Source organism: Streptopelia decaocto, assembly GCF_964273445.1.
Source record: "Streptopelia decaocto genome assembly, chromosome: 1".
Lineage (NCBI taxonomy): Eukaryota > Metazoa > Chordata > Aves > Columbiformes > Columbidae > Streptopelia > Streptopelia decaocto.
In genome coordinates this window covers 87,815,634-87,841,643 of record NC_138663.1, presented here as the reverse complement: position 1 = coordinate 87,841,643, position 26,010 = coordinate 87,815,634, and the positions used below count along the sequence as shown (strand labels likewise).

Sequence of the window (26,010 nt, the reverse complement as noted above, 5' to 3'; positions counted from 1 at the left end):
GAAGAGAACAAGGATCCAATGCCAGCAGCTTCATTTCTCTAACAACACAGAGTTAGTCCCTGCAGATCAACATCAGCAGCAAGGTTTGCAATATTGCTCCTTGTAGTGAGAGCAGACACAACTTTCAGTGGGAAAGTTCTCAGGATAACCCCTACTTGACAGGAACATTGAGCAGCAACACACTCACTGAAAATGCAAAGAAATACTATCGGCTGCCTTGTATTTCCACAGGATTGTGCTTTCTGAGTTGGAATTCATTCTTGCCCCACACCTAAACAGTTAACAATGTTTTTCCACATGTTGTTGATACCAAGCTCTAAGCAAATGGTACTGGGATTCTCTTGCATTCAAAAAGTGGACAGCATGAAATAAAGAAGAGGTACTTGCCACTGAGGATGCAGTACTGCCTGCTTACGTAGGCAACACAGTACCTCTTCCCTATAGATTCTATTTTTTACTGCACACAAGGTTAGATTAAGACAGAGCCACCACATTTTGAGTTATAATTGCATTCAGGAAAATTTAATTCAAATAAATGTTAAAGGTGAATCACTTAAAACTTCCAACAGACTTCAGCCGGACAGATTAATTCAGAAGGGTCTCAGCCAAATTTAATTCCCTTTGAAAGCACATAATCTCCTCAAGAAGTCACCTACAGATTGATTATCCACAAGCAGATCCATGCAGACAAGCCAGTAGGACAAGATGCCACAACCTAGAGCTCCACCGGGAACGGACTTTCTGCTACCACCTGCACACAACACTGTGCATTTGTGCCTGGTACAGGCTGTTCCCACTAGCAAGGCGAACCCTTTCCAAGAGATACGCATCAGGTAGCTCCAAACGAGTCCCTGCACTGTTTATCCTTCCTGCTAATTGATGGCTTTCGTAGTGCCACAGAAACTGCTCAATGAGTACAGTGACTCTGTTATGCCTCCAACACTCCAGGCAACCCTCAACTTGCCCTGCTTTTCTTACGTCTCATACTACTTTCTTGTCCTACTAGACCTGTTAGCCCTATGTGAAAGTAGATAACCTTTATGCCTATTATGCACAGTTACAAAAGCGGAGTCATTGCCTATCAGGAAATCTATTATATTATCTGCAAACCATGTCCTTTTTTGCCCTTTCCCAAGTTCTGTTGACTTTCCAGAAAAAAAAATAGAAATATGCACTGTCCTGAGTTCTTGACTATTTGTTCTGACTCTTCAAAAACACTACCTCTAATCACCTACTGTGGTTTCCAGCACACTGGGGAAAGAGCATTTCTATTTCATATCCTCTCATGCTGCTGCTTTTGCAGGTATCTAGATTAAAGAGTGAATAGTGTTAATAACATCAGTGTAGTCAAGGAAGTCCCAGGTCTCAGATAGGCAATTTTAGTACAGGTTACTGTGACGTTGTACTAACAGAAGAATCTAATTTAGAATTAATATAGCATCTTTTTTTTTAACTAAAGAATTTCTAATGTCATTGCCTCAACCAAAAATCATCAACTTTTACTACCTAACTCTGCAAAGTACAAGTGTTCACTATTTATGAAGTATGACCAGTAGAGCACCACAAAGACAGCCCTTATTTTTAGAAATTCTTCATAAATCTGTACTTACCTCAGATCTCCTGCTCTACAACCTGTTTCTCCCTATCAAACTTCAATTGTGCTCAAACAGTTGCTCAATGTCAGAAAGAAAAAACAAGTGCATCTGTGTAAGACACTGAACTGAATCTTCCTACCATTCCCTAGCCCCTGCACTGCATTTTGGAGAAGCAAAATCCTAAGTGCTCACTTCCACACTTACTACTAATTCCCATGTTAGTTAGCAACACATCTTCCTGAACTTTCTTCTGTTATATACCAGTAAACCCAAACTTTTCCACTAAGGTGCCTTACTGGGTTCACACAGGCAACATGAATGTCCACTATGAACTTTTTTTTTTTTTTTTTAATGAAAATAAAAGGAAAAAAATCCTCCTCTGTACAATTGCAGCAGGAGCAAATTGACCAGGAGACAGCATGGCTGGGAGCTCAGGAAGAAGTCTGCCTGCCCTGCCACAACACCCACAGAAGTTGCACTGTCCTATTTCAAGGACTAAGTAGCCTGCAGAAAATGATTTCATTTATAAACAATCAACATGCTTGCACTATTACACTAAACCGGTATAAATGAGATGCCTGTTTTCAAGCCCCAAAAGCTTAGTACAACCTTTATGACTCATGTGTCTGGTGACATAAAACTAAGATGAGCGCACAAAGGCCTGCAAACTCATTCTGATAAGCAGATCCTCAGACAAATCTCCAAATGAAGAAGACAGAAGCAGATGGATCTTTAAGAGACATTAAGTCAAATATTCTGTCTTCATCCTCATTTGATAAAATTTAGAGGGGAAAATAAGGAGGGAAATACACTCTAGCTGTCTGTCACAGAGTGCCTTTTGAATTTAAAAGAAATATCAAAATTAGATCCAGCTGTTCTCTACATATGCATTGTTATGCTTCAATGACTCAGAATGGATGTTTTTATTTTGACTAGTTATCTTAGGACTGAGTAGTCTAATTACCATGGCTGGGCTTTCAAAAGAACATCACAAATGAAGAGGTGGAATGAGCACCTTTGTCAGGCCTGCAACAATCAGACTAGGCTTCAGATTTTAAAATAACTACAGAATATAGATATGTATAGTCTGGGTATTTGCATCATGACACACATAAAAACCACAACTACTAATACCAGTTCACTATACCAGGCACTACATAAACAAAAATCCACCCTTATAAAAGCAGACTGCATTCTATTTAGTTAAAAGTTCATAACATTTTAAAATATGATAAACACCACACCTCACATCTCACCCTAAAGAAGCAAAACTGGATTTTGAGTGGGTTCCTTCCATACTTCTGTCCAAAAAAACAGTACAAATGCATGAGGACCTCTGTAGTGAGAGAATTATTTGCATCTTAAAACAAATACAGGATAACACCAAAGCATCAGGCATTTAAATTGTAATTTTCCTTAGTGGAGTAAGTTTCTCATTATCTTTCCAGAAATATTTTTTATTTTGTGTTATCACGTGATAGAATTCCTACAAGTCTCCTCAAAGAAAATCACATTCAGATTTACTTCCTACAGTAGATCACGTAAGAGTCAAGATCATCCAGCAAAACCTCACTGTCTCCATTATCCTTAGTCTTGAACACCATAATGCTAAATTTCACTGCGTAATGCCCACAGAAATTGTGAGGGAATGACCTATATCAAACAAAGACAAAACAAGCTTTTCTCAAAAAAAGAGGAATGTAATATAGCAGAAAAGTAATTCTTTGTATTGTGTAGGCTAAAAATAATTCTGTTTGTCACTCATGTTTCACCTTCTCAGTCATCCCAGGTACCAGGAAGTAACCAAGTCACAGGAAAAACCGGCAGTGTTGCTAATTCTAGAATATGCCAAACAGTCTGAAGTGCCTCTGTCTCTACAATATAGATGCCTGACAAACACTGAGAGTAGCTTCCTCTCATTATTTTCACATATGGTGTTACTACTTTTCAGAGCAGCAATGGGCAGTGCATATTGCCTTTATCAGCAAAGGAAACAATCATCAAATACATGGGTCTCAAAGCTTTGAAAACTTCCCAGGAGGAACAAGCCAGTTGGTTCTAAAATGTCATGTCTATGCAAGAAAACAAAGTGGCAAACAAAAATTATTCTCATTTCCCCATTTCCTTAAATCTTTCTCATTTTATTTGCTGAATTTGAGTTACCCCTCTTCAAGGATGAACCAGGAATTAAAAAAAGCAGTTCATTTATAAGGCTTTAAACAAACCTGAAAGGGCTGAGCCACAGGACAGTGCCAGAGGGCACAGCACAGCTGTCTTGATGACACATGAACATAGATTTGCCCCGTCTTTGCTTCAGGAAGCCTCCATTGAGCAGCAGGTGGATCTCTTCTGTCCTTCCTGTCTCACATTTCATCAGTTATCCCTTCTTTCCCCTCAAGTGTGTAGTTACCACAGCAGAATATTTTTAATAAATAACAAGTACTGAGTTCACAAGGGACACACAGCTTGCCACTGCCTGATTTAGCAGCCAAGTTTTCTAAAGAAAAAAAAAAAATTAAAAAAATCTCTGTTCACTGGCAAAAATGGAAGCCAAATCATTTGAAGACAGATTCCAATCATGCTCTAAGGTGTATTGCACCAAAGATCATTTACCTGAGTAAGAATGAAGTAAGCAAGTTAGAGCCACAGGTATGTAATGCTGCCAGATGTAAAAAGTGTTTATGCCTGGCTACAGAAGATTTAGCAATCTCACGCTGTGGGACTTCTAAAAGAGAATACACGACGGTACAACAAAAAGCCTTAAAGCACCTGCATGCACCAAACATCCTACTAGGCTCAAAAGCACCATTTTTATCTCAACAAGCATCAGCTAATCTTCTATTTATACCCTACACAATACTTTTCTCCATAACTGGGAGACAGGTGTAGAAGGTTCCCACTGGGACATCATTTCCACCCAACATCCCCTTTAATACCCAAGCTCTATACAGCAGCAGTGTTATCTGGCTCTCAAGAGCATTAGACATGCCTACTCTCTGCCTGTTCATCTTAGCTAGAACTGCAAGATGAAAAAAAAAAATCTAGCTTAGAATTGCTGTACAATCTCACACACAGCATATCACTAAATCCCTGAGCTTCATAAGGACTTAAATAATTTTACTGTGACTTTTCTCTTTTTAAATGACCAAGTTCAGGCTGCATTCACAAAACAAAGAGCAGTCCTCAATTCTCCACAGGTTGTGCACTTATTATAGAAAGGCTACTCTATTGCCACATTAAGAGGGTACCAGTGGCAGCCATTAAATACTTCAAAGAGAAAAGCAAAATCTGTTCCAAGCAAGTATATATAATCTTCATGGTAATGCTCCTGAAACGCTGCTACAGATCTTTCCATAAAACACTGTGTCCACACTTTTCATAACTGCTTTTAAACATCAGCATGGTACCCCCCAAATTGAAGAATGTACCTCGGTTGCACAGTCCTACAAATGAACCATGTGTGCTGTGAAGAAGGCTCCCTCCGAGCAGGTGTGACCCAAAGTAAAACTTTGATTTGCACATGCGAACAATAAAGGAGAACACATGCAGAATTACTCTTTTTCTATGCCTATCCTTCTCAAGCACTTAAGCAAAGTAGAAAACTCAGAGGAAAGGAAAGTGTCTCTTAAAAACAGAACCTAATGTGACCAAGACCAGAAATTCTACAACATTTTGAATTGTACTCACATAGCTACAGTATGCTGCCGATACATGGTTACAGCTATTTATGTGCTTTAAATTACACAGTTCCATACCTTAATGTGTTTGGAATTCTTTTAAACTGTAATGTTCACTTTGAATGTCATGATTTCAGAATAGCACCACTACAGTGTTTTTCTTTTTTAACCTCTGCATCTCAAAGTGGTCCCCAATTAAATTTAGGAATATATTTTTTTTTTTTCATGGAATGTATATAAATACATGTATTTAATGAACATCGGGCATATGAACTCACTTCCTTTAGTGGATGTGAGAGACAATAGGGAAAAAAAACAAATCATTATTACAGGAGCTTTATGAATTATGTGGACCAATGGGGCAAAAGACCTTTTATAAATTTATCTTAAGATACTTTTTGTTGGTCAGCAGATATACACAGTACATATAGGCTGAATTTTAGTCTCAAGTTATGCACTAGAATTGAAGAGAGAAAGTTGACCACAAACAAGTATTGTGTTTAAAAACTCTTTGTTTCTAGTCTAGGGAGTACCACAGAAAAAAAACCTCATGGAAACAGAAAAGCTCAAAATTCAAAATAAATGCAACCCATGGGATGGGGGGAGAACCACACACACACACACCACAAGGGCTCTTTAGACTCCTCCCTTTTCACAGAACACATTCTTACAGCAGGTATTTCTCTACTAACATGAGCTTCCACACAGTAACATGTGAAAACACATTTCTACAAGCACAGGCAGCCACAACTGCAAATGAAGAGCACTTCTTCCTCTTCCCCAGGCCAATCACAGCTGGATTACACTGCATTCCCTGGGCAGCAGTTTTCAGTCCAACTCCTCAGCTAAAAAAGTAAACTGAAGTCAATGCCCTTAATACAAATTCCAGTTCATCTCCACGTGCCAAACTGAAGACCTATTTTGCATAAACATCTATTATGGACCCAATTAATTTGTCAGATTAGAAAACATCTGTAGAAAGAGTCATAACACAACTACAGATAATAATATCATGTAGACTAACATAATACAGAGCAAAGAAGATGCTTCTTAGCTCTCTTAGATGTCTTCTAGGCCACAAAAGTACGTCCAGTGAGGTTTCAGCTAATGGAAACAGCACACTGCTTACTTCAAAGACTGCCAAAAGCAAGGATACAAACAGATTTTTGGCTCACTAGCAACTCAGTGTTTGCAAAAATTGGAAAACAGAATGGCAATCAAGGTTGTGAGTAAGAATTCAGATATGTATTCAGTCGCTTTGGTGTGCCATAGACAGGCACTGCAACTGCAATTGCAGCCCAATGACAGAATTGGCTCTGATAAGCTAACTTTCAGAAGATTAAGTACTGCAACAAAAAATGCTGTTATTTTGGTAAACATCTCAGATAATCTGGCTAAACTAAGAGGGACCAAAGCTACAAATGTGGCCTCCGTACAAGAGTTAAATCACAGACTTGAAGAAACTCTCTGGAACCAAACATAGCCCTCCAGCCCTTTAGAAGATGGAAAAATATCCTGAATACAAGCCTAAGCATCTCCCATTCTGCAAATCACATCTGATAGCACCAGTCTTTAAGAGGTACTACATCCCCTCAGATGGGGGTAGGTAGGACTACAGGGACAGTTTTGAAAAGGCTTTGAGTCAGGCTCAATTATCTTCATTCAGTTAGTTTTACAAAAGTTCATAATATTTTCTAAGGTCACTGGACAATACTTTCAGCCTTCCTTCCCCGCTACTGAAACAAACACAGGCCACCACATGAAAGCAGGTAAAAGACAGATCTGTTGTTCTGGGTCCTCTTTCCAGCTATTTAACAATAAAATTAAGGCATCCTTTTTAAGAGTGCCACCTCCATAATGGTCTTATGAACAGTGATTCACTATTCCTCAGATCTTCAAAGTAGCTAGGATGTGCAAGACCACAAAGACTTAAAAGAAAGGTGCTTAAATGTTATTATTGTTCATCGTTATGTCTCTCCGTTGTGACTTTTTATCCCATGGGTGCTTCCAATTCAACTGAGATTGGGTAAATAAAAAAATACATTATTCTGAGAGAAAGCCTTACAGATTAGTGTTTGAATATTCAATGATCCTTAGATATGAGAGCACTCTGCTAGCTCACAGAAAGAGATGAAATGAAAGTGCAGTTCAGTGGAAACCTGTGCAGATGACAAGAGGTCAGAGAAAGATGATAATGAATACACCAGAGCAGGTCCAACTCTACACTGTATTCAAGACTTAAAATGCTGACTTGAGATTCAGACACCATTCATTCTAAACTTCTGTGATAACTTCCCATTTATTTTCTAACTTCACTCAGACACTCTGTCCTTGAGAGGGTGTACAGCTCAGACACAAAGACAAAGGAAGTCAGACTATCTATAGCCCCAGCTTACAGACTGCAAAAAAGGTTTGGTTAAAGTTTTATTTCTATCAGGTTACTAAATAGATTCCTCGTCAGAACAGATCAGCTACACTAACAGTGACCTTAGTAGACCGAAGTCCCTTGAAAACACAACTTTTTTTTCACTATAATGCTACTATCTGCTGTAGCTTAAACAGACAAGGATAACAGAGCTAAGAAATAAATCGGGGAGGGCCAGCTAAGACTGGAACTAATTAAACCCAATTTGAAGTCAGACTCACAGCGGTCTGCTAACCACTAAGATTCTAAGAGCAAAAGATCTACATTTCCTCAGTCAAGAGGTTTACAGTTTTTGTAGGTGCATGTTTCCAGAATGACACCTCCAACCACAAGCAGAGACACACAACCTATTAAAAAAACTGGGTCAAATAAACTGTTGAATGCTTTAAACAGAAGTGTCTCTTGAAAAGTTAACAGAACGTAAGAACCTAAACACCTAGTTGTTTTCCAATGGGAATTCTTCCTTGTGGTTTTACTTTTTTCATGTGAGCTGCTACGATCAAAGCTGCTGAAATGAAGTTAGCACAAACAGCAAATATGGGCTACTTTGAAAAGATCTTTTTATACTTAGCAGCTTGATATATTTGAGGCAGGAACTGAAGGAAAGCTGTTGCTCTTTCAGAAGCATTTCAAACAGCTCACAAAAGTACACACACCCAGCAGAGAAAGAGAAATGAGAACCTTAACATATTTTTCCATCCTGCTATTTTAGGGGGTTTTAAAGCTCACATTAACACTGAAATTTTACATATTAAAAAAAAAAAAAGGGACACACACACACACACAATACAGATGGTCACAACATATATTCCTCCCATAGCTAAAACCAGGAAAGAATACTGCCTACTACTCAGTGGCCTCAGCTTTACCAGCACAGGGTTTCTTGTTTACAGACCATCAGAGCTCTACTTTGACATCCTCTAACACTCTAGAAGACCTGCCTATTTAAATAATTCAGGCAACTAAGCTATAGGCACACGCAGTTGGATTGCTAAACCTAGATAGTCCCTGAATGATGTGACAGCTTGAATGGCATGAATGGTTCTCGCTACAGAATTCGGCTTTCTCTTGCTGCACACTTCAGGTCTACGTGAGCCATTAACAAGAAATGTGATGCCCAATCCAGACTGTCTGAAAATGTGTGGGATTATTAAGAACTCTCTTCATCATTTAGATGGCAACAGCCTAGCTCTAAAGCAGAAACATTGAGCACTGCAATTCAGATATGAAGAATTTAAGTATTTATTCTCAGTCAGTTGAGAAACATTCCTAGCAATTCGCACATTGATTCGAACAGGATTTCTTAAAAATGGGCATGGAATGATAGATGTAACAAAAACTAGACTATTTCCTATTTGTGCTAATATACCTGCTTGCTTATTATTGCTTTTTGCAGAATTAGACAGCAAAATGACTGACTCTTTATCTGCAGAATATCTCAATGAACATGCCAACAAAAGCAGTGCAAGAAAACTTATGCTACCAGTATTTTTTTTTCCAAGCATCACAATTAGCCTGTGTCAGTTAAAGGCCTGCACAGATGAAAATAATTGAAACTACTATTTAGAATCTAACTGCACCTATCTTTACCAGTGCTTTGCATGAGGACCTATTCTTACACATCTGTGGGACAGCAGCAGAAACACAATATAGACCTGTGAAAGGTGGGACATAATCTTCAGGAAATTTTGCCATTTGAATGGATTTTGACCTCAAAAACAGCTGTCTTACAACCATTTTTTGAAGAGAAACATCTCTTACCCTTGTTAAACTTTTAACTGATAAAAACCAAAGAAAATACACCCTCTATATTGACTGAAGACAAATTCAGTGATCCCACAGATGAACAATAAACAGCATGTCATTTGTGAGCTACTAACCTAAGTATCATGCAATTGTCCAAAATTACATTACTTAAATTCCTCACACTTAATATGGAGATCTAGCTTAATGAAGGCAGAAGAACTGCAAAGCAAAATTAAGCATAAACCTCTATATATTATTTATACCCCTCATTCATTTGTCTCTATCCCTAGTGTAACGATACTCTTGCTCTAGGTAACACTGAACTCTACATATACTCATTTTAAAACCCAGAACACTTCAGAGACCCTGTTTAAAATACATCCATGCAGGACCTGCACCGGCAAGCTGAAGAACCAAACAACTGCAGCAAGGGAGCAGAAAGAAGTAGGAACATTGCAAACTACTCGTACCATCACAGAAACTGTAATATTCAACTCTTTAGCAAAGACTTCACAGTCACTTGATTCTGGCATAAACCAATGCTGCTGCTACTTCAGTGGAGAAACTTGTCACAGCAATAGGGGGAAGAAAAAAAAAAAAGAATCCCCCTCCAGTAACTCCAGCCTTCAATCTAGCTTTAAACCTGGATAAAAGTATCTCAGCTTCTTGGCAGAGATCTAAAAACTGGCAACTGTGGTGAATTTTCCAGATCTTCACAATAAATTCACTCCAGAATCACAAAATGCAGAAGGAGCCTCTCTCGGGACTTCCTAAACTTTCCAAATTTGTGTCCTTTAAGTTTCAACACTTCCTGCTGGCTTTTCTAAAAGCATTTCTTTTTAAGAGCTAAATCACAACAAAGGAATTATACTGCGTGTACCAAGATAAATCCATCAGGATATAGAGATAAGCAGGCCCCAGCTTGAAGCACACAGCTGAAAGTTTTGTTGGCAATTTATACTTCAGGAAGCAACTTCTATGCATTACTTTGCTCTGGTTGCTTCCCCACCACCAGGGCCAGTGCAGACAGGTATTTCTGAAGTGTTCCCTCTCTTCCCTCAGAAGTTGATAAAGTCGATTTAAACCAAACAAGTTACTGCCACCTTTGGCTGTCTGCAGTATGGTTTTCCTCATCATTGCAAAAGCAGGGCTATATTATACATTCATGAGAGCAAAGCAGCAGAAAATTTCTTAAGGAACTCTACTCACCAGGGCTTGGATCTAGACTTGGGCAGCCATGTAGGGCTGGGAACAGCCCAGCTAAGCTGCAGACCACAGCTCAGCACTCAGAATACAGGAGTTCGTCCACTCCTGTGTTGCAATCAAACTGTACGGCCAACAGACGTTTTGAGTTCCCTGTTTAACTGGTCAAGTATCTGGTCCTGCCTTTACCATCCAGATCGGACGTTCCCAAAGAGTAGCACCCCCTGAAGTAATTGTATGCTACTCTTGATATAAGATACATGTCTCTAGCTTCCAAATCCATCTAGGCAGAGGCTTTCATCCAGCCTGCAGGAATTTACACCTCCTGCCAACACAATATACACTTCCAGCTCAGAATGTGAAAAGGGAGGACTAAACTGATGAATGACAGGAAAAACTAGGGAGCTGAGACCAAAGGTAGATGATGATGTGCAGTTGGGATACATGTTTGGCATAAGAACATGAAAAAAATGCCTAACTTGAATACTACTGCAGATGTGACCTATACAAATTATAAATTTCAAATTACTGCTCTCTACCTGTAAATCTACACATGCACTTGCTATTAATTCCACCTAGTTTAAGGGCACTGGATTTTCTCAGCTATGTCATCATACATAGGCAATTAGTTCAGAGTTCAAACTGCAAACACCCTACTTAGCTTTTTAGTTTAGCTTTTTTCCTTAAAGACGGAGAATATTCAAAAGATGTCACATCTTTTCAAACCACTTAAAGGAACACTTCAAAATAAAAAGATATACAGCCAGATAAAAAAATGCCACTGAATCAACTACTGAAACAGAAATCTGTATTTTATTCTAGATGCCTAGTACAGATTTATATAAAAAATTAAGACATCACAACCTATTAGTATCTGATGGGCAGGATCTAAAATGTCCAGCCAAATTTTCATTTTGACAGCCTACACAACCTCAAAGTCATGAGGAATGACAAAGAAAACAAACATTTTGGTCTAAAGTTGTAGCTGACATCCACCAAGCATGACATGGTAATGGAAATGTCCTGGCCTTCCCCCTGAAACTATGCAATGGGAAGAGATCAAAAAGTTCTTTAAAGTGTGACTAGGTTTAGAGCTTCCCTTATTCCTCTATCGCTTCTGTTCTTTTAAAATAATCCACTCTTAGATCACATTGCATGCTTCCCTAGTACTAATTGCCTTCAACACATAATACAGTCCAGAAATAACTCAGATGTAAGAACAATGTAAGAACTTCACACACCCTTCTCAATTAGAAGTTAAACAATGCTGCATGATTACATTAATTTAAACATATATTTTTTTCATTCTTCATCTAACGCATCTGTGATATGCTGATGCCTGTGGTGATGACAGCATCAGCTTCAAGACTCAAGGAAAAGGCATATACCAGTTCCTTCAAAACTGTTTAAAAGAATGATTTTGCTTCCAAAACAGGACACAAATTACAAACATTACCAGTGAAGCTAGTTGTGCACAAAGTCTTACTGAAAAAAAACCAAGGAAACTGAGATGATAAAAATACCATCCAATAGCCTTCAGAAGTATTTCTAAAACTAAGTATCAAACTGCAAAAAAGAAGTTTTAAATTGCTGATTTTCCTTAAATATGCCTCAACTTCCTATTTTTAAGCTCAGAAGTTTTTGTATCTAGACCATGCTAATAAGACTATTCATGGCACTTTCTCGAGATATTGTCCTTATGCTGTAGCTTTCAGATGCTAAAATCCACACCACTGTTTTCAGATGCTAAAACCAGTTTTGTCACTGACTGCTTGCACAAGCTTACCTGCAGGCCACTTGACTATAAGGGAAAGCAGTCAGGCACACCAAGTATCAAGCAGAGAACTAACAGCAGTGATGAAGTTGCTAATGGTCCTTAACTTTTACTTGGTTTAAATATCACCAGATATAAATATAGCTTTTTGGAAGGCTACTTGTTTAGAATAAAGAATTGCTAGTCTATTAAAACCACCAGAATAGATCACATTTATAAATCAAATAACAAAGGCAAGTATTTTGCCTTCAGTTCAACCTCCCCTGGGTTCAGTATATAGTTATTCTCTTGTCTGGCCTGGGGACTTTGATTTACTCAAACACAGTCTTCCACTGTGTAGGTGCAACAACCAAGAACAAAGCCCAAAGGCTTCTGTTCCTTCCAGCAGCTTGATTACTAATGACTGGAGAAGAATCTATGCCAGAATAAGTAAGCATAAGACAAGCTCTTTCCTTGTTTCCACAGCTCATTGTCTGAAACACCCAGCCTGCAACCTGGAAAGAGCACCACAACATCAAATCAGGATTTTTAGCTTCCTGTTTTGCACTAATCCAAATAATCGTAACAGTGACTCATGGATTTTCAAGTTAAACTATATCCCTTTATCATAAACCATCTGTTTAAGCCTTAGTCCTGGAAATTTTTATGTGGATTTATGTGCTCCAATGAAAATAAATTAAAAAAAAATCAAAACCACTAAAAAGACATGGAAAATGAGATAACATTCATGAAAATATTCTGAACTTATGCATAGGCTCACCTTAAATCTTTTATCCTGCAGGACTTTCTTAATTGCCACAAGCTCTCCTGAATCACAGAGTTTGGCTTGATACACAACACCAAAAGATCCATTTCCAATCACCTTGGTGTCTGTGTAGCTAACTTCTTGTGGTCGGTCTGGACCTTGTCCAGGAGTTGCCACTACTGTAGTCACTTTGCTGCCATCTTTGTCTCCTGGGAAGCAAGAGATACACAAATAATCAAGATACATGCATAAACAAGATGACCGACAAGACTGAAACAAAGAGGATAAGGCAAAGATTTAAATCAGCATGCATATTTCAGTATTATTGAGAAAAACAAAAAAAAAAACCTGTGAAAACACTGTTTTTTACTGAAATATATTAAATGGTGACAATTTTTCAATTAGATTATCGCTAACAAAAATATTCCATTTCCAGGAGCAAAAAGCTCAGCAATAAAATGCGATGCATGACTAAGACAAGTACTTATTTCTGCATCTCATTAAGATAAGTGGTTAAACAGAGTGCTGTTTGTGTTACCAAAATGAAGCATCTCCCTGTATTTTCCTGTAACTGAAGAAACTGAACTATTAGTATAACCTGCAGAGCAGCACTCTGTCCTTTACAGGCATATATCTGGCAATAAGAAGCAGAAGCATTACAAAGTTTGTTACAAACACACCTACATGTTAAGCTTCAGCTTGCATGCATTCATTAGAAAACAAAACCTTTGTCAAAACTGGCTGCATGCACCTGAAGTGAAACATAGGCTGCATTGTACAGCCCAGTCCTGCTCCTCCTTTCTTCCATGCCCAGACTTCCTTGCAAAGAAGGGAGACACACTCTGGGGCAGAGGGAGAAGGGGGAGAAGGATGACAACGGAATGCATTTAGCTCGCATCTTGACATGAACCAGAACACAGACAGGGACCTGCACTCAGGCTGCAGGTCCCTGGCGGGTGTTGCAAGGTGAATGAGCTTTGGTGCAGATGCAGCAGCTGTGGGTTTCAGCAGCCCACAGCCAACCACACAGGCACTTTCCCAGCCACTTTGCCATCAAAAGACAAAGCCGCTGTTATCTACCCTTAGCACCACTGTTATCACCAACAGCACTTCCCCTTGTTCAAAATCTTAGGCATTTTGCAAGCATACACTGGGCATTTATTGCCCTTCAGTTATGATGGGTTAGGTTACCAAATCAAATACAGCTGCAAGGAAGAAAAACAGAATCTGTTGTTCCACAGCAGTCACCCTGCAACTCTACAGAAACTGCACTCCAGAGATGTTCATCACATCTGCTTATTAAGAAACCTCCTTTCCACAAGTTCCCCAGGGAGTCCCTTCCAGTCCTTTACTACTCACACGTTTAGAAAGACTTTTCTACCAAGTAGTTCAAATCACCTTTAGTGCAGTTTAAACAAATAGCTCCTTGTTCCACTCCCAGAAGGCATGTAAAATGGCACAGCTCCCCTGTGCCCTCTTTCCTCCTATTCCCCCTCTTCAAATATGTGAGGGGTTGTTGCAAGGAAAGTTACTGTGATAGAGAAGTGATTTCTCTTGGTGCAACCTGTCCCCTCACTACTAAAAATCTCACATACAGCACCCAAAACTAAACCCTGCAGAGGAAGCTCACCTCGGCTCTACCCAGCTTGCTGGTGACTTCTTGTGTCTAACTTACAACACCCTTGTTTGTACAGCCCAGCAGTGTTTGCAGCTTGTGCAACGCTGCAACCCAGTTGACTCATGGTCAGTTAGTTATGTACCAAGTTTCCTTCTGCAGAGCTGCTGCCTGTCCCATCCTCACCCACTTTCCACTCATACACCTGATTACTCTTATCAAAGCCTAATATTCTGCATTTGTCCTGACTGAACTGCATCCAAGACTACTGAACACTCTTTTGCCTGCTTGTCACCTCCTTCAAGCCCAGAGTCACCACCAGAAAGAAATCCATTTCAGGATGCTAAGTTTATCTAACAAATTTGTGAAAACTGGTGACTGCTGTGAGATGGCCTAAAGACTGCAAAAACCCATTAAATATTTCATCCTAATTTTATCTTGAACCTCTTTTTATGCTCAAACAAAATAAGCAAACCATCCTGTTCGCCTTTCAGGGGATTTCCAGTGATGCATTGTTTTCCCAGGCTTCTCATGAGAAAATGTGTTTGAAAACTTTAGAGTCAAGATACAAACACCTACTACTACTTCTTCTGTACCTGTAAGATCCAGAGGAAAAGTAGGTTGGCTTAGCATGATTTACTCCTGAAAAATCCACACTAACTGTTACTCATCTCTTATGTTACCTTTTATGTCCCTACAAATTATTTGCTTTTATGTATCCAACTGTTCCATGGAACAAATTAAAAATAAATAAAACTCATTAGTGCAAAGGGTGTCAACTACTTGCCAAGCAATACACAGTTTGCAAAATATTGACAAGGTGAGATGCAGATTTACACATTTGAGGGGAAAACAGAGAAACCAGAAAAAAAAAAAAAAAAAAAAAAGAAAGAGACCAAGAGACCAATGTCTGCTCAAAGGCAGAAAGAGGAGCATAAATGGAAGCAGACTGAAGCTGCATGGAAAATTCACCCTCCCTTTTGATAACTGTACGAAACAAATGGAAGGAAGCCAGGAAACGAAAGGACATGAAAACCAACTTTTTTTTAGTAAACAAGTTCAAAGTGTAAATCTGATAGCAGTAAATCTGTATTTTATTTGCCCAACTATTCTACGATTAGCATTCTAACTCAGCACATGTAAACAGCCGACACCTGTTTTACTGCAACAAACCTCGTAATTTAAAAGGTAATCCACTACTTCCTTGCTTTTTGGGCGGCTTTTTTTTTTTGGGGTTTGGTCACAAGGCCAGAGTATAGAGAGTACTGTCATTGACGTTTGTTCCCCAAAAATCAAGACTACTGAAGTCTTAGAGATAAAAACCTTGTTCCTAGCAATACTGGTTGAAATCTGAAGTACTGGGTATGAAGAGATCTACTCTAAGGACACCCATCAAAGCTGCAATCCTCTTAGGGTTCTCCTTGATTGCAAAAGCAAACCCCAAATTTCGGGCTATGCCAGGTGGGCCTTCCCAGCATGGCACTGCAATGACCTGGTGAAACGTCTCCAGAGCTTAAATGAGAAGCCAGTCAGCTCTACAGTCTTTCCTTTAAGTCCACAGAAAATAGCTCGTAACTAAACTTGTTAAAGTCTTCAGTGCTTGAAAGTGTAAGCACTGATGCTTTCACTAGTTATACCAAGAATTACTTTGTTTCTTTACCAAAATGTTAGAGAGCATTAAGTCTCCTAGATGTTTCTCCTGGTTTCTTTCTTTCAATAGACAATGGCTCTCACAAATGTATCCACAGAAGACACTGCAAGAACACCAAGCTTTCAGAAAAGCAGCCTGTTAAGAATCTCAGTTATTTTCTATTTCAGAATAGTTGATGCTGATGGACTGTAGGAGTAAAATTCACCTTTAATAGCTTTGATCTGAGAGTAAAACAATTCCTTGCTTTTCAAAGTATACAAATAATATGTATTTGTATCACAGTAGCATCCAGGGACCCCAAGCCTATTTCACCACTCACTGCACTGCACAGATGCACATACTGATCAGAAGACCATACATGGTTCACAGAATCACAGAATGTTAGGGCTTGGAAGGGACCTCAAAAGATCATCCAGTCCAATCCCCCACCAGAGCAGGAACACCTAGATGAGGTTACACAGGAACGTGTCCAGGTGGATTTTGAATGTCTCCAGAGAAGGAGACTCCACAACCTCCCTGGGCAGCCTGTTCCAGTGTTCTGTTACCCTTACTGAGAAGAAGTTTCTTCTCATATTTAAGTGGAACTTCCTGTGTTCCAGTTTGTACCCACTACCCCTTGTCCTACCATTGGTTGTCACCAAGAAGAGCCTGGCTCCATCCTCCTGACACTCACCCTTCATATATTTGTAAACATTCATAAGATCACCCCTCAGTCTCCTCCAAGCTAAAGAGACCCAGCTCCCTCAGCCTTTCCTCATTAGGGAGACACTCCACTCCCTTTATCTTCGTTTCCCTGCGCTGGACTCTCTCCAGCAGTTCCCTGTCCTTCCTGAACTGAGTGACCCAGAACTGGACACAATATTCCAGGTGTGGTCTCACCAGGGCAGAGTAGATAGAGGGGGAGGAGAACCTCTCTTGACCTACTAACCACCCCCCTTCTAATACACCCCAGGATGCCATTGGCCTTCCTGGCCACAAGGGCACAGTGCTGGCTCATGGTCATCCTGCTGTCCACCAGGACTCCCCGATTATCAGAATGGTTATTCCAGTTTTTGTTGTCTGGACAGCAAAAGTTGACTTGCCAGCCAAACAGCATATAAAGGAGTTCACTAAACAGCTTTGGTAAATAGTGGTTTTAGCCTCAACAAGACAAAAGATAGTGGAAACACCTTTTTCCAGTAATCTTCAGTACCTCCAAAATGAAACTCCTAATAGCAAAAACCAAGAAGCATTATACCACAGCAAGTCTTAACAAGAAACCGAGACAGCTTTCATCTCATGCCTTTCACTTCTTACTTTGTTTTGGACTGTCAGACTTCGTGGCCTCAGTAGATAAGCATGCATTGTCAAACACAATACTTTCAACACCTTTGACCGTAGGTCTACAACTGAAATAGAACATTACATTGAAAAACTAGAGGAGGAAGGACCAAACACCAGAATACTAAACAGTTTTTACAGAATATAACACATTTGTCCAAAAGAAGTTGCTTTCTGGGTCCAAAAGCAAAATGACCTAGTTTTTACTGTAACAAAAAGGCAGATTCATGTGACTGTACAACCATTATCTATGCAAACCACCTTTCTAACATGCAGGACAGAAGCACAAGTAAAAATAGCTAGCTATGACTCCATAATACATTTGTATTTGCACTTGGTGCATTTCATGCAAAAGCTTAAAGCATTTCTCCACACCATTTGGATGTTTAACATCCAAATGCAGTATTTGGGGATGTTTTTTGATGAAATAGTTATTCCAGAAGTCTGCTGTGTGCATGAAAGCAACATCCAGGCATTTTAATTCTCAAATGCTCTGATTTGCTAGCTCACTTCCCATCTTTAGCACAATAACTGTATGGGACAAAGCATGAGCATTAGGTAAAGTCAGTGGTTTGAAAGCAGAGAATACTCCTCCATTTGTGAGAAGAAAATACTCCACTTACAAGATGACAGTTTACTAGGGCACCAGTGCAAGCTCTAATTCTATTTTTTCAGTATCTAGGTATAACTCTAGAATGGCTTATGTCATCATTTTACGTAATGCCAATGGCCACTTACCCTTTCAAGCTACGTATTAATTCAGTTTTTTACACTAAAAAAAAAAGCTGAATATATTCCATTCCGTCTTTTGTTTATACAATTCAGCAACAGAATCAAAATTAATATGGATCAGTATTATTTTAATGAAATATTTGTATGATTTGGAAACAAGAGGCATGCACCTTAAAGAAAACAAATTGTGGCAGATGTTTATCCAGGTGACACAAGGGATTCTGCTACTAGACAAGCATTTCATCACATGAATATCCTACCAGCTGCAGATTCCTACCACTAGTGCAAAGTTGACCATTCTACAAGTGTACTGCATGTATACTTTTTGCCAATGACTAAATGTAGGTGTCAGTCAATAAAACTCATTTCAGCCCTCAGAGACCATAAAATATGTCCTTTGCTATTGATCAGAAGCCCCCCCCATGCTTTCTCTTGAATGGGCCTGGAGAAGGCCCAAAATCACATGGAGGGGGGGGGAATTAAAAAAAAAAAATCAAAAAAAAAATCACACGTGCCCTACATTCCTTCAAGTGTTTAGCTTCTGACTGAGCAGTACAAACACATGTTAATATACATAGTCAGAGATCTATGATTCTTTTTTCTTTCAGCTACATATACACCTTCTTCCTCCTCTGCCATGTTTTGAAGTTGAAAGGAAGCAGCAATGAATAAATAGAATGTTTACAGCTGCTTTCTTCCTACTTCAAACACAACCTCAATCCTTTGCACTGCCTACAAACTCCTTTTCCTCTTTCTTTTGATTTTACCCATCTCTTCTCACTTCCGTCCTCCAATTGCTATAGTGCTCTTCACTGGTACACACACAGGTCCCCCCATTAGATGTTACTTAGGTTGATTTTTAAGTCCTACAAGAAAACCTCACAGACCTAAACCACGCTCCCTACAATGTCTGAGGCCATGTTGCTGTCTGTCTTCTCTGATCTGTTAATTCTCAGTTCCACCTCCCTATTAGGATATGGCTCAATATTAAGTCAATATTGACTACTTTTCCCCTTACAAAGTCTAAGGCTTCTCCACACTCTTTCATCTTAATTTGCTCAATGTTCAATATAGTCAACAAGTCACTTCCATGGAAACCCTACACTGCTGAATCCAGCCGCTGCCAATTTGAATAGGTTACAACCAGCAGCTGACACAACTATCTATAGAGAAATGAGTGACCAGAAGGGGATGGAAGTCTATCAGAACTGCATTGGCTTTTTTCAGTCATTGATAATTGAGAAGGTCAAAAGATCTGAATACTTTGTGAAACAAGTGTCTTAATAGAAAGCACAAGAAAAGTTATCTGCTAGGATCCGATGCCAAGCATCAGATTAGGCTATGAAACAAAACACCTGCCTTCTTAGATACGTGCTTATGGCATGCAAAGGCAGAAGGAGGTCACTGGCTCCTCTGAGTATCTTCACTATGAGCAACATATGCTTGAGGCAACACACTGCCAGCAGAAGAAATCACAGTGCTACATGACATTTTTCTAATATTTTTCTTTAGTGTGTTTTTAAAATGTTAATTTCACAAAAAGCTAGTAATTATGAGCCAGTACAGTGGAAAAAATAAATAGTATTTATGAACTGTTTTACCATACAGCTTCCTTTCTTTATCAGTGAACTGCATGAATGTTACCAAGTGGGAAACAGTACAAGATAGACATGAACATTCAAGGACCAAATCAGAAAAACTCAGGTAATCAAATAAAGGAGTCTAATAAAACACAATGCATTTTGATTTTTAAATTTACCCCCCAAAAAGAAGTCCTTGAAATTTCAAAAACAGCTCAGGTCAAACATTGAACAAAAACCTTTAAGTGTGCCAATCATAACCCAGAGAAGGCAGAAGCATTCATTAAATATATATATGTGTATATATATATATATACACACATACACACACTTGTTTTAGCACAGAAAATGTCATCTGACTTCTCGACTGTAACTGAATAACACACTAAAAGAGCAGCCATCAGACATTACTTAAAAATCAGAAGAATCTCATGATTTGTATCCAAGGATTTTGGAAGAGCTAGCTAAAAAGTCTGAGAAGTGATGTTGATTTTTGAAAGGAATAAGAACACTTGGAGAACTTCAAATGTAAATGAGATGATCCATATGATCCTGTAAGCTTGACAACAATTTCAGATTAAGTGCCATACCAACTACTTTGATAATTATTAAAGTAACAGTGAAGTGGTTTACAGAGACCAGATTGTGTGGACTCCATAATACAGATTACAGGTTCATCTGCAAAAAGCAGGAGGGGAGAAAAAGCATTGATGCAAAAGCACTGTGACTTCGGTAAGGTTTCTGACTTGCTATCACATCCTAAATTAAAGAAACACACATACAGAAAGAAACGTGACTATTCATCAAATTATAATACACTAGCCCATGAGTTTCAACATAACTATTATGTAATAAAATGTAGTAGGAAGCCCCACCAGCATTAATTTTTTTGCCTCACACTTACTGCTTTTATACACACTCTGAAAGAAAAGCTATGAAGTTCTCAGACGTGGGATTTAAAGAGTTACGCACTCCCAACGAATAAACAATTGTCCTCCTTTTATAACTCATGAACAAATTAAGAAGGATCCAGGACCCAAGGAGACAGGCCATACAACCAAACCAAGTAAAGACACCCAAACAGCAGAGTCATCAACTTTGACTTGCAGGGCATTCGGGCAGAGACAGAAGTACCTAAGCACAACTTTGCTACCAAGACCTAAAGCAATCTTTAGATGCATAAGCCAGGGAACAAACAAAAAGTTCTCTTTCCTATTTGGCATCCACACAACAGCTACTGGAATAGTGTATTCACCCCAATAGCTAAAATTCAGAAGTGATTATGCAATTTAAGTCAAAGAGAAGACGCTGGAGGATTATATCTAAAAGCTACCTGTTTAAGGAACTGACATTTCAGAGAGGGTTCTTATCCAAAGGTGAAGAAGGCATTTCACATAATGACTAGAAAAAGAAATCGTAAAAGTTTGGGACACAACTGTGGGTGGACAAAATTAATAAGGAAATTATTTTTTCTAAAAAACTCTGAAAGTTAAGGTCATTTTTGTAACAATTAAAAAAAAAATAGATTGAAATATTTTCTAAAGTGCTAGGCTTGAAATAAGAAAGCCTGCACAGGATGAATATAATGACTCTATGGGTCATCAAAAGGTCAGAAAGGTTAAATACTTATATAAACTATTTTTTTCTACTCAGCAATAATGCATTGGTGCCATATTTCAACACCAAATATTCTGCTTTCTACAACAGTCAAAATCTACATTCAATCTAAACAAAAGGACAGTAAAATGATAAATGATGAAGAGGTAAAACAGTCATTCTTTGGCTTTATCATTAATGACCAAATGATAGTCACAGTTAATTATGTGTCAATTCACTTCAGTTCAATCCAGAGGCAAATAATCATGAGAAATTTCAGCAACAACTGCCAGCCCAAAGACCACTAAGGTAAAAGGCTTTTAAAACACTCCATCCTGAAATCAAAACTGGCCTTGCCTCTAGCTGGACACGAAAGAAGTAAAAAAAAAAATATATATATATATATATATATATATTTATTTATTCATTCCACTTGCACCAAATGACAGTAATGCTTTTAGATGTCAATCAATTTCAAAACCTTCCAGGAGGCAAAACCTGTAAGCCCCCAAAATTGTTGGTACCTCTACAATTTGCTCAACAGCTTCTAAAATGGCAATAGAAATTCAAAATACTAAGTGCTAAGTTGATGCAGCAGACAACTAGGCAGTGGAGTAAAAAGTAAACACAAAAGCAATGACTGACTGTTGCCTAGTGAAATACACTATACCATCACTACAAAATAACCAGTAACAGCTCAGAAAGGCAACATAGCTTCATTATAAAAATGAAACAGTGTGCAACTCAACTGATTTCTGTCTTCATGTCTTTTTGAGGTCAGTATGTCAAGGAAAAAGAAACTAAACGTATTTCCAGGAATCTGTGACAGGTAATGACATGCCTCATATGCCTACAGTTAAACAATAAATGCATAAAATTACATCAAGATGCAGGGACACTTTTTCCTGTTATTTATCTGTTGAAAAAACAACAACAAAACAAAAACAACACTAAAATTTAACTAAAGGAATAGCATCTCACTTTACTGTGTCTCAGTTCTGTCATTCCAAATGCCATTGAAGCTTTAAGTCTCTATTTAGAGGTAATCATAGTTTTTTTGGAGGGGGCATTCAACTCACTCTCTTTGAAAGCTTAATGCTAAAGACTGTAAACAAGCCTTTAAAAAATGAAAAGGGTACTTGGCAGGTCCCTGAACATTCATGTGATAGGCTTGTTAAAATGTCCACTACAAGGTCACATGAAGCTCTAAGGCATTGACTTTCTACAAGCTTTTAAGATCTTAACTAAGGAAGCCAAAGCAAGCACAGCACAACATTGACCATGCGCTTGTACTCAGCTACCCCAGCCTGAGCTTGACTTTGAATAACTCAGAAAACAATGCAAAACAAACAAACAAACAAAAAACCAAAACACACCCACACAAAAAAACCCAACCCACCAACCAACAACAACAAAAAAAACACCAGGAAAAAGGATGGGAAAAGCCCCATTGACCCTGCCCCTTGACTATCACGTTGACCATCAGATGACCTCCCCTGGATCCAGCTGTGGTAGATGGGATTCCAACAGCCAGCTGCCTAAATCAGCCACCAAAAAAAATCCCAGCAGGTTACCATCCCACTGACTTATAACCAAGCAGGTGAATCCAAAAGGGATGTTTACTTGCAGTGTCCAAAGATTCATCTCACTAACGCCTTCCTTCCTAGCACCACATAAAAGGTAGTGCCCACACCTTTGCGAGGCACATCTAAGGCTTGTGTTAACCATCTCTCTCAGTAACACATAGTTTGCTTTGACTACTCTTGCTGTCATGGCAAACGTAGACCACCACAGCAAATTTCTAAGCAAGAGAATTTTCTCAAGCTGCAGTTAACACTGAGGGGTGCAGAGAAGGGGTGAGGGGCAGAACCCTTCCCTATTACTTTAGGGAGCAGCATTATTTTTTTTTTTCCTGAGAATATACAAAATATGCAGCAGAATACCTATACTAAAATTTCTGCTTTGGAAAAAAAAATACAGAAACATACAATTAAGGTAACCTAAACACTGGCTGCTGGTGGGGTTTCATAAGCAACCTCATGCTCATTAACAAGTTATTTTTAGTAGGTACTCTTTCTGTTCTCCTCTCTCCCCATCCACATACAGACAAACCCACCCCACAAAAGTTATTTAGCTATATAAATCAACTTTAAATTTAGATAAAGTGACTCCACAGATTAGGAAGCGAGTACTGAAGGGATCATAACAGCATTTGTCTTCATAATCTCAGGTTAGGTCATTCCTGCCCCAAAGACTTCACAAATTAAAGGCAGCACTAGAGACAAGGACAGAGACAGGGAGTGAGTGGAAACAGCATAACAACATTGTTTTAGCATAAGACTGTGGCTTCAACAGTAACCCCCTTTGCTATATGAGTAAATTGTTAGCTGAGAAATTCAGCCTATACAGTACTAGGTTTTCTTATTTGAAGTTTCCTTCAGTTGTTCCTCCCTCTTACATCATCAGGGAACATGATTTAGCAAACATTTTCCAAAGACAACTATAGCAGTTCAGCTGACACGTAATAACTTATAAAACCCCTGTAACTGAACCCTGACAGGGCACCGGAGAACCCCAAGTTACAAACAGATCGTATTTATCCACTTGTTCGTGCCATTCAACAGTTCACCCTCAACAAGTCTATTGATGTCTCCTAGCAAGTGAATCCAACATTGGGCACCTACTGACATGCCTACTTCAAGAGCGCTGTCAGACACTCCAAATCTCCCTCCATGGGAAGACTAACAAATGATCAACAGCACATTAGCGGAATTCCTAGGAGGCCTCCAATCTTCCAATAAAAGTATCTTCTATGACCTGTAAAGCTTTCACTAAAGTAGGTTCTTGTAAACCACTAAAGTACTTTATCATAAACCACTACAGTAGGATACTGTCTACTTGCTGGATACATGACTCGATCAGTTTTAACTGAATTTGTTACAGTTTTTGAATCCAGTTAAATGTACTTAATATCACACAGCCAAGTACATCGCAAATCCCTGAGAACAGACCATCACTGTTCTTCCCTTTTCATTCTCTCTCTGCATCCACTAAGGGGTTTCTAATGCACAAGACCATACCACTAAGCAGAACACACAGAATCACCACCTGCAGTAGCTGCAAGTTGCCAAGACCCTCCCCACCACACACTTGCACAAATTAAGACCATCTTAATACATCTTAGAGGGAGTCTCCAGAGGGAGTCTCTGTTCTTCTACTGAGGTTTAAATAAGAAATCTTTCAATCGTATTTATTACAGCAGTGCTTAAGAATCAAGCATGAATAGGACGCCACTGCACCAGGCACAGCACTGGGAACATGAGACAGCTCCTGCCCCAGCACACCTGCACGCCAGCCTACAGAGCAGACGGACAGACCTAGGCTCGGACAGCATGGCCCACAGAGGTAATAGTGTAATGGCCAGCTGTTTCAGGCAATCACCACAGTCATTTGAGAATGAAGGAAGAAATGAAGAAAGAAGACCCAAAGGGAAATAGGGGAGGGAAGAAGAAGGAAAAAAAAAAAAAAAAAAAAAGGAAGGTAAAGCACAGCAAAGAGACATGGGGGAAAAATACCAAACACAACCCTAAACCCCCAAAATAACAAAGAACATCAGCACCATACTAAAAAGTGAAAAAGCAGAGAGAGAGAGAAGAGAGATAGAGTGGAGAGCGGAGAGCGAGAAGTGAATTTGGAGGAGAACTACCATCAGATTACTCCTGCACAGAGAGAGGCACCAAACAAGTTCTCTGAGCACATGAAGCACTTGCTGTTGCCACCACCGCAGGCAGCCCAGGCTGGCAAGGCCTCCAGGTAGTTCTCTGTGGCCTCTGCAAGCCCTGCCAGACTGTGCAGCCATGGGTGAAGGAACAGGGAAAGAAGAGTGTAGTTCAACATCTGCTGGAGTCTCCTTGGCAGGGTCCCTTCTATATCACACCGCTGCAGTGATCTACCACAACATCCGATCCTTGTCGCAATGCTGCACTCTCAAACCTCAAATGTTTTGTCTAAAAAAAGAGCAACTTCTGTATTTATCAGTAACACAGGTAGCCTTGAAAACCCAGGTGCAGTGAACAGCAACAGCTGCTTGAACCTGCAGTTTTCTGGGGAGAGGGGGGGGCAGAGCTCTACTTCCCACACAAGTTCTAATATATTCTTCTACTCTCCAGGACATCAGAAGACTCTACTTCTTGCTTTGCAATCTCTCCCTTCTGCCAAGCACCCCACAATTAGTTTCTGCCCTACTAGGACTTGGTATGTTTTCTTACTCTCCAGCTTCACTGAACACAGCACAGAAATACAGCATGTACTTGTCATGCTGTTCCCTGTAAGACCAGGAAACAGCACCACA

General features: G+C 39.3%; 1 protein-coding gene across 2 annotated transcripts in view; it reads right to left on the bottom strand.

Moving 5' to 3' along the window:
• GSK3B (glycogen synthase kinase 3 beta) overlaps positions 1-26,010 on the bottom strand; it is a 157,150-nt gene that overhangs the window by 86,796 nt on the left and 44,344 nt on the right. For both annotated transcript variants that reach the window (XM_082046797.1, XM_082046798.1), the window contains exon 2: positions 13,181-13,374. In XM_082046797.1, the coding sequence (XP_081902923.1) occupies positions 13,181-13,374 (194 nt within the window). The remainder of the gene's footprint in view (positions 1-13,180; positions 13,375-26,010) is intronic.